At 50.3% G+C, this 9765-nt stretch overlaps 1 protein-coding gene across 3 annotated transcripts in view; it reads right to left on the reverse strand.

The window, feature by feature from the left end:
- PEX6 (peroxisomal biogenesis factor 6) overlaps positions 1 to 7009 on the reverse strand; it is a 351627-nt gene extending 344618 nt beyond the window's left edge. For all 3 annotated transcript variants that reach the window (XR_009732828.1, XR_009732827.1, XM_061398228.1), the window contains exons 1-3: positions 6034 to 7009; positions 3603 to 3766; positions 3063 to 3146 (exon numbers count right to left, since the gene is read on the reverse strand). Coding sequence is in view for 1 of the 3 variants with exons in the window: in XM_061398228.1 (XP_061254212.1) it covers positions 3063 to 3146; positions 3603 to 3766; positions 6034 to 6915 (1130 nt within the window). In the remaining 2 variants the exon portion in view is untranslated. The remainder of the gene's footprint in view (positions 1 to 3062; positions 3147 to 3602; positions 3767 to 6033) is intronic.
- Between the last annotated feature and the right edge of the window lie 2756 nt (positions 7010 to 9765).

The raw sequence follows: 9765 nt of genomic DNA on the forward strand, positions 1-9765 counted from the left end.
CCCACAGTCACACAGCTGCTCCCTCTGGCAGCAGAGAGGGGTGGGGGTGGAAAGGCCTTCAGGTGGAAGGGGAGGCATACTAGGTTTGGGACCACCACCAGAGGCACTGACTGTGAAAGAACTGGAACATAAGGAAAGCTGTCCCACTGGTTTTTTCTGTTTGTTCGGTTGGCTGCATTGTGCGGTTGGTGGTGTTTTAGTTCCCCAACCAAGGACTGAACCCAGCCCTGGCAATGGAAACACTGAGTCTTTACCACTGGACCGCCAGGTAATTCCCTGTCCTACTGCTGTTCATTATAAATAGGTATTGTGTTAGTTGCTCAGGCGTGTCCAACTCATGGGGTCACTGCTCAGGACCCCATGGACTGTAGCTTGCCAGGCTCCTCTGCCCATGGGATTCTCCAGGCCGCAATACTGGAGTGGGTTGCCATTCCCATCTCCAAGCGATCTTCCCAACCCAGGAATCGAACACAGGTTTCCCACATTGCAGGCAGATTCTTTACTGTCTGAGCCACCAGGAAAGCCCATAAACAAGTGATGGGTGGGTCTACAACCTAGACTGCAATCAAGCTGAACCACCTCGGTCAGATGCATCTGGCAGCCAATGGAATCCAAGGAGGAAGAGCCCTGGGGCAGGGAAGGGGGAGGGAGACACGCCCACCTCTCCCCTCACAAGCCCCCTTCCACCCCTACTCTCCATCCATGGAGACTGGATGGGCCACCTCATTGAGGTTGGCCAGACCTCTGGAACATATCTGGACACTGCTGGGGAACATGGGGTTGCGTTCCTGAGAGCCAGACAGTGGAGCTCGATCCCTGCCCCAGGCCGGTGTGGGAGGTGGAGCAGGGGGAGCATGGACCAGCTGCACCACTGCCAGTGGACTTCTGTGCCAGGGATCAGGGGAGCCTCCATCCAGGGAGCCTCTTACCAAGTCCAGGGAGTAGGGTACAGCGCTCATCTCTGTCCTTGGACCCATCTGCCCGCTCGGCCCTGCTTTTCCAAACCTACCCAGAGGTAAGAACTACATGCTCAGCACCCAGAGGAGGGAGGCAGGTCTCCAAGGTGCTGGTATAGTAGAGGTCCAGGAACAGGACTGGCTTGCTGGTCTGTCTCAGGAGGGTCGAGTGCCTGTTTTCCTTTAAAAGTACAAAAGGTGGGCATTCTGCAGCTTTCCTACAGAGAGCTAGCTCATAGACAGTTGCTCTATTTAAGATAGAGGTGGTGGCAGAGCGGTATGAAGAATTTGCAAGCCAATGCAGGAGATGCAAGAGACATGGGTTCAATCCTTGGGTCAGGAAATCCCCTGGAGCAGGAAATGGAAACCTACTCCAGTATTCTTGCCTGGAAAATTCCATGGACAAAGGAGCCTGGTGGGCTACAGTCCACAGGTCACCAAGAGCTGGACACGACTGAGCACACACACACACAAGATGGAAAACAGAAGTTGAAAGTGATGGAGAGCAGCTGGGCATTCTCCACCAGGCTCGTTGTAAATTTGATGGGAAAGCTCAAAGCAGCACCCTGGAGCACCAAATGGAATTACACATGGTACCACAGGCCCCTCCTCTGGGTACCACAGCCCTGAAACTGGAGAGACTGAGCACTGGCCAGAACCAAGCTCTGAATGTTGACCAAAGCTGAATTAGGTACTCCAAACAAGGCACTGCTCTCTTAGTAGAGGACCCAGGCTGGCTCGGCCTGAGACCCTGGGCATGATGGCTCCTGTGCCCAAGTTTCTGCAGGGTGGTCCCACCACCTCACTGGGATTTCCTGGCAAGTTGGGTTAGTGTCTTCTTCTTCTAATAAAGCCTTATAGGAAATCCATCTGGGGGTAGGAAGCTACACATTTTCCCCCTTCACATAAAGCCAAGCAGTCTCTGAATTCTGAATTTTTTTTTGGCTGCGCCATGTGGTATGTGGGATCTTAGTTCCCCCATCAGGGATTGAACCTGCTCCCCCTGCATTGGGAGTGCAGTCTTAACCATGGGAAGTCCCTGCCTTACCATTTCATATGCAGTCTCTGCAGTAAGAATCAACAGGAGGAAAGGTTGGCCTCCTTGTTTTGGGTCCCTGGCTCAGTTACACTCTCTTTCTCACTCTCTGTTGAGGATAAGGAAAGACAGCAGGTCTCTCAAAGGCAAATCTCTTCCTCTCCTGTCTTGGGAGACAAGACTGAAAAGCAGCGTGTCCACATTCCATCCACTAGAGCAGAAATCATGATGGTACTGGGGCTCCTCTGGCTCAGTGTACGGGAGGTGTGGCCCAAACAACATTGGTTGAGAATGGAAAGCAGGGCTTCCCTGATGGCTCAGTGGTAAACAATCCACCTGCCAATGCGGGAGACACGCATCTGATCCCTGGCGAGGGAAGATCCCATATGCCGTGGGGCAGCTAAGGCCGTGTGCCACAACTATTGAGCCCGTGCTCCAGAGCTGGGGAGCCACAACTACTGAAGTCTACGTGCCCCAGCGCGTGTGCTCTGCAGCAAGAGAAGCCACTGCAGTGAGCAGTCACCACAACTTGAGAGCAGCCCCCGCTTTCTGCAACTCGAGAAAAGTCCACACAGTAATGAAGACCGAGCACAGCCAAAACATAAAATAAGTAAATAAACAAATAAAAACTTATTTTAAAAAGAATGGAAAGCAGGGAGGACTTCCTTGGAGATTCAGTGGTTTAAACTCTGAGCTTCCACTGCAGGGGCTGTGAGTTCAATTCCTGGTTGGGGGAGTTCCTCATGCCACGAGGTGCAGCCAAAAAAAAAAGAAGAAAGTGAGGAATCCCACCTTGGACTAGGCCATTGAACCATTCTTAGTGCTTTACTATACCTAGGACCACCAATCAATTTGAGGATAAACACCTCCCAAAAGCCAGCAGGCAGTGGCTCTTAATTCTCTTTTCAGTCACACGCCTATTTGAGAACATGAGAATAGGTACCTTCTCTCCCGAAAAACATGCATGACAACAACAAAATGCTCTTATGCACAGAATTATTCCATTCAACTTGAGGACTCCTGCACGCAGGTTAAGAATCCCAGCTGCAGGAGAGAAGGCAGCTCCATACCTGGGCAGTTTCTCTGGGCTTGCTTCCAGGATCTCTACTTGCCCAACTGTTGGCACACACAGGACATCCCCTTCCTGGACTGCCCTGTAACACAGCGGTAGCCCTGGTCAGCTCACAGTGGGAGTTAATAGCAGGCGCCTGACATATCCCCGCATGCCCCACCCCCTCAACCTGCAGACTGTTTCTCGGGGGTCTACTGCCCACCCAGAGATCCCAAGCAGTTGTCCAGAGAACAAACCTGACCTAGTAAGAGCTTTGGGATACGGCAGAGAGGGCATCAGAGTCCAGAGAGAGGGGCAAAGCAGGATCCTGGCTTTTGGGGGGCCTCCTCAAATCAAAGTGGTTTCTCAATCTAGAATGTCTGGATTTACCCTCCTGGCCCAGATTTCTCTTGTCTATCTGACACACCAGGAGGCTTCTAGCCACCATACTGTGGCTTTTTAGAATCAGAGGCTTTCTGGTATCTGAATCTCAGGCCTGGGATAAGAGGAGTTCACTGAGGGTGGTGTGCTACCCTCCTGCAAGGGGGAAGCGGCTAACCTGGGTGTCTGAAAATGCCGGTAAAGGACATGGTCATAGTTTCCATTAGTGCTGTAGTGAGGAGACGACACAATTTCGATGTGTAACTCTTTGGCAAACGGAGGCCCAGGCAGCACTGAGCAGCTTCCTTTGTCTTCAGGGGTGCTGGAGCCCTCCAAATACCTCTATGAGAGAAATAACCACCACCTTAGAACCTTCTCCCAGGGACTCAGGCTCTGCCCAGTCTCTTAGCAACCAACACTTCCATCCTTTATCCTTTCCATAACCACAAGGGCTGTGGGACGGGAGACCTAAGAAAGTAGAGCTGAAGACCTACATCTTCTTTAGAAAACAGAAACCTCTCCTTCTAATGGGCACCCGGAAGAGACTTCTGACTCTGACTTTCCTGACTCTAGCTCCAAAGAGTTCACCAGTGATGATAACCATTCTGTGACACCTTTATACTGGCCCCGAGCCAGTGAAATGGTAAAGACATTTAACTCCCACAAGTCATTTGAGTGACACCAGGCAGCCACTGGGAACATTAATTGGACAGTAGTGAGGACACTGAATTCAGGCTCCAGTTAAAGGACATGATCTCACTGAAGCTGAAAGGGCTGGGTCAGGTGAATGAGCTCCTGCCTGAGTGCTCCAGTATTTTTCCTCCATTTAGAAGGAAAGCCACACCTGACTCCCATTCACGCATATCTTTTATTTCTTCTTGACATCCCACAGCACTAACTGTCTATGGCAGCATTACCTAATATAACTTTCTACAGTGATAGAAAAACTCTATATTTACATGTGGCTACTGAACACTCAACATGTGACTAAAGCAATCAAATAACTGAATTTTTTACTTTACTTACTTTCAGTTGATTTAAAGAACCACCCAGGGGCTAGCAGCTTTTGTACTGGTCAGTGTGGGCCTAAATCATACATCCAGGTGCTTAATTAAACAGTAGACTATATTTGTCCCCCTGAACACAATTTTCTTTTTGAAGTAAGTTCCTTAAAGGTAGAAAGCAAAAACTCCTCTTGGATGTATTTAATCTAATATTAAAATTAAACACCAAGCACTAAGGATAATAAAAACCTGTCCCTTCAAGAACAATATACAATTGAGAATGAGAGTATATGATCATAACAAAACTATAAAATAAAAGCTCTCAGAAAGATAGAAAATGCTATAGGAAAAAGTAATGTTAAATTTGTGGTGTGAGATTTTGCAAGGCTTTAAGAAACAGTGTCAGGCTTTATTTTTTGGGGCTCCAAAATCACTGCAGATGGTAACTGCAGCCATGAAATTAAAAGACGCTTACTCCTTGGAAGGAAAGTTATGACCAACCTGATAGCATACTCAAAAGCAGAGACATTACTTTGCCAACAAAGGTCCGTCTAGTCAAGGCTGTGGTTTTTCCAGTGGTCATGTATGGATGTGAGAGTTGGACTGTGAAGAAAGCTGAGCGCCGAAGAATTGACGCTTTTGAACTGTGGTACTGGAGAAGACTCTTGAGAGTCCCTTGGACTGCAAGGAGATCCAACCAGTCGATTCTAAAGATCAGTCCTGGGTGTTCATTGGAAGGATTGATGCTAAAGCTCAAACTCCAATACTTTGGCCACCTCATGCAAAGAGTTGACTCATTGGAAAAGACTCTGATGCTGGGAGGGATTGGGGGCAGAAGGGGACGACAGAGGATGAGATGGCTGGATGGCATCACTGACTCGATGGACATGGGTTTGGGTGAACTCCGGGAGTTGGTGATGGACAGGGAGGCCTGGGGTGCTGCAATTCATGGGGTCGAAAAGAGTCGGACACGACTGAGCGACTGAACTGAACTGAAGAAGCAGGTGGCATTTGTAGAAGGGCCTTGAAGGAGGAGGAGGTTAACAGAATAGGAAGGAACGTGAAGTCAAGGACAGCGTGAGCAAAAGATGGGAGTACGATCTTCCATACTACCCAATACAATACTGGATGTGTGTGCGTGCGTTCTCAGTCATGTCCAACTTCCACCAGGCTCCTCTGTCCATTGGATTTTACAAGCAAGAATACTGCAGTGGGTAGCCATTTCCTCCTCCAAGGGATCTTCCTGACCCAGGGATCAAACCCACGCCTCCTGCATTGGCAGGTGGATTTCCACCTACTTGGTAAGCCCACAATACTGGATACATTGCAACAATTTGACAAATAACTGATTAGATTCAGTAGATTACTACACATGGTAATTTGGCTGTAATTCTCACCTTTCACCTGAATAGTGAAAGCCCTTCCCATGCACCAACATGTTTTAATTGTAGAGAATGGATAAATAAGGCTAAGAGGTGTTAAGGGAAAAGTCCAAGCTCTAAGGAGTAAAGGATCCGAATTTTACAGCTCTCATCTTCCAATTTAGTTAAGGCAAAGAAGAGATAAAGAGGAAGAAGCATTCCTGATCTCAGTCCTGTATCCTACCTGGATTTTGAGCTCTCCCACGTCCAGGGGATCACAGCCGAGATTAAAAGCCAGAGTGGCAGGCACGAGGGCCAGTCCGTCAGCGAGAGGCTCTCCCGGCTGCCCAGAGCCGGGTCCCAGTCTTTCAGAGAGGTTCCAGCGAGGCTCTAGAACTTGGACTGTGGCCAGATGTGGCTGAGAAGTGTTCGATGACTCTCCAGCCCGGGTCACCCACACCCATTCGCCCTGGAAGAGGCTGAGGCTGCGGAGACAGCTCCGGCTCACCCCCAGTGCATCTCCAGTCCCTCCCAGAACGCCCCTTAGTCGCCGGACTGTGCCAGAGGCCGCGAAGGAGGACACCACCGGCGGGAGAGGGAGCCGGCTGCTGTTCTCAGCCTCTGGACCCAGTTTAGCCCGCCCACGGAGCTCAGTCACAGCTAGCCGCGTCCCTGGACCCAGCAACCCTTGCAACGCCGGCCGCGTCTCCAGCACCCGCGGTCCGGGCACGGGCAGGGTCTCTCCGCGCCTCACCAGCAACGGCCCGACTCTCGGTCCGAGTCCGGGCCCAGATGAAGTGCCAAGCAGCGCCCAGCCCAGCGACGGTGGCCGCCGCACCGGCCGCGCCCGCACCCACGCCCCGGAGCCCAGAGCCAGGAGCTGCAGCAGCGCGCGGCTAACCAGCAGCTGCGGGGGCCCCGGGCCCTGCTCTTCGGTGCCCGCGCCGGGTCCCTCCACGGCGGCCACCAGCAGCGCCGGCCCTGCCGGGCTCTCCCCTGCAGGCCTCAGCGCCAGCACTAGGCCCAGCCCTGCCGCAGGCCACGGGCCCCCGGGCGGCAGCAGCACCGCCAAAGCGGGTGTCTCGGTCGGGAAGGGCTCCAGGACTCGCAAGACTGCCAGCGCCATGGTGACAGGCGACCAAAGAGCACAGCGAAGAAGGGCGCCTTCCTGAGCCGGAGAGCTAGACGTCCCAGCGGCTCACACGCCACTTCCGCTTCCGGCAGGGGCAGTCCTAGGGAAGTGGGCGGGGCGTCGGGTGCAAGGGCGTGCTCCAGGAGGGTGAGCTGCGCCTTGGATAGATCGGAAAGGTGCCTCGGTGGCAGTAACACAGTCACTGTGGTCGGGTAGTCCATGCACACCGCTTGTGAGACGTGTGTACAGGGGTTTACCTTCCGCGCCTGCCTGGGGAGTAACGTCTGTCAACTAACCTCCCCACGGGCATATCCTCAACAGTTTATTGAATGATCAGTGAACAATCATTGTGGCCTGGACCAAACTTGGCCCACTGCTGGGAGCTGTGGGTGTAGTGTTTAGGAAGGTGTCCACTCGTGGAACTGTAGGCACTGAGGTTTGGAGGCTTGCGGGAAGGTTGCAGGAGGGAGTGGTAGGGTTATATGTCTCAGACAGGCATTTGGATGTGGAGCGGCTGCTGGCTGAATTACTGCAAGTGATTCATGTAGCCCTGTAGTGGTTGGTGCTGCCACACCTATTCCAACACATTCTACACAAAACCCACGTTCCAGTGTTTCTTGTCCTGCTTATTGTCCTGTTCATTCTGTTCCCACCAAGCTTGAAACAAAGACAAAGCAGCTTCCCTTTCTCATCTCTCCAAAACTAGATGTTCTCTCCTCCCAATCCTTGTAGACTGGAGATCCATTCCCATTTCCACCCTGGAGAGGAATGAACAGCAGAGCAGGCAGAAGAGAGAGATTCAAGGCTTCACTCATTGAGTACCAGACCAACAGCTTGTTTCCCATCTGTGTTACTTAACAGTCCTTCCTTGTCCCCACCTCCACTGCTCTGTATAGACACCTGGACACTAGCTGGCCACACTCCCAGTTATTAACAGTATACTTGCACTTAGAATCAATGGATTGGGGGATTCCCTGGTGGTCCAGGGGTTAGGACTGAGTGCTTCCATTGCAGGAGTCACAGGTTTGATCCCTGGCCAGGAAACTAAGATCACACATGCTGCTCAGTGTGACCGAAAACTAAAAAGAATCAGTGGATTGGTTGGTGGCAATCTCCTCTTTCTGGACCTTGCATTCTCTTCCTTGCCTTCTCTGCCCAACTTTCTCCTTTCCTTCATCTTGAGGCAGTCTTCTACTTTGTACATTTTGCATTCCTGAAAATTTCCTGAAAATCTGAGAGGTTAATATAAGATTTACATATTGTAAGGTATTTCTATCCCTAGAAAGACAAGAAAAAATATATATACTTAATGTTTTATTATAGTTTCAGGAGGTACCTCTAGTCCTAAACCTGAAATTGCCAAGTTGTACCTCTTTAAAGCAGCATGCTTCCCTGAAAGCTCAGTTGGTAAAGAATCCACCTGCAATGCAGGAGACCCCAGTTTGATTCCTGGGTCGGGAAGATCCACTGGAGAAGGGACAGGCTACTCACTCAGTATTCTTGGGCTTCCCTTGTGGCTCAGCTGGTAAAGAATCCACCTGCAATGTGGGAGACCTGGGTTTGATCCCTGAGTTGGGAAGATCCCCTGGAGAAGGGAAAGGCTGCCCACTCCAGTATTCTGGCCTGGAGAATTCCATGGACTGTATAGTCTATGGAGCCGCAAAGATTTGGACTAAACTAAATGACTTTCACTTTCAAGAATGTACTAGGTACCTGAATTCACAAGGATAAAGTTCCCATTTCACGGACAGAGGAGCCTGGCAGGCTACAGTTCATGGGGTCGCATAGAGTCGGACATGACTGAGTGACTAACACTTTCACACTTTCTTAGCAGTTTTCCTGGCAGCTCAGACAGTAAAGAGTCCCTGTAATGCGGGAGACCCAGCTTTGATCCCTGAATCAGGAAGATCCCCTGGAGAAAGGAAATGGCAACTCACTCCAGTATTCTTGTCTGGAAAATCCCATGGACCGGTGGAACCTGGCAGGCTACAGTCCATGGGGTCGCAAAGAGTGACACAATTGAGTGACTTCACTTTGAAACTGTTATGTGGCTCTGTCCCCCGTCTCTCAGAAGACCCAAGGACTGAGAGGATGGTGGAGTGATTCCAAAGAGAATATGCCTCCTTTACACAGAATAAGTTAAGCTATGGTGTTCCTTGAGGTCTTGCAAATGGGTAAGTATATCTGGTATCCTGCCCGGGTTGGCATCCATATAGATGCAAATATCTATTCACAGATAAACGTGCTTTTCTCTTAAGTGTTTCCTTGAGCAAATAATGGTTAGCATGTCGTCCACTCTGCATTACCTTGAAATCATCATTAGTCAATGAAAGTAATTACTTCTGTAAGACAGCTAGCAGCCTAGATTTGTTGCCTTTACTTCCATATCTCTTGCTCATTCTTTAACCCACTATACCTTCCTTCCATTCTTTTGAAACTTTCCTGCAAAGATCATCTGTAACCTTTTTAAAAATAATTTTATTTATTTATCTTTGGCTGTGCTGAGTTGTTGCTGTGTGGGTTTTCTCTAGTTGCAGCAAGTAGGGGGTACTCGCTGGTCGAGAGTGTGCAGGCTTATTGAGGTGGCTTCTCTTGCTGTGGAGCTGTGGAGCATGGGCTCTAGGGTGTGGGTTTCAATAGTTGCAGCTCACCGGCGTTAGTGTGGGCTCAGTAGTTGTGGGCTTAGTTGCCCCGTGGCATGTGGAATCTTCTCAGACCAGGGATTGCACTTGTGTCCCCTGCATTGGCAGGTGGATTTTTAACCACAGAGAAGCCCTGATGCTATTCAATCTTTTTTTTTTTTTTTATGCTATTCGATCTTGATCAGCTTTTTTCTAGAATTTG

This window comes from Bos javanicus, chromosome 23 (genome assembly GCF_032452875.1).
Source record: "Bos javanicus breed banteng chromosome 23, ARS-OSU_banteng_1.0, whole genome shotgun sequence".
NCBI lineage: Eukaryota > Metazoa > Chordata > Mammalia > Artiodactyla > Bovidae > Bos > Bos javanicus.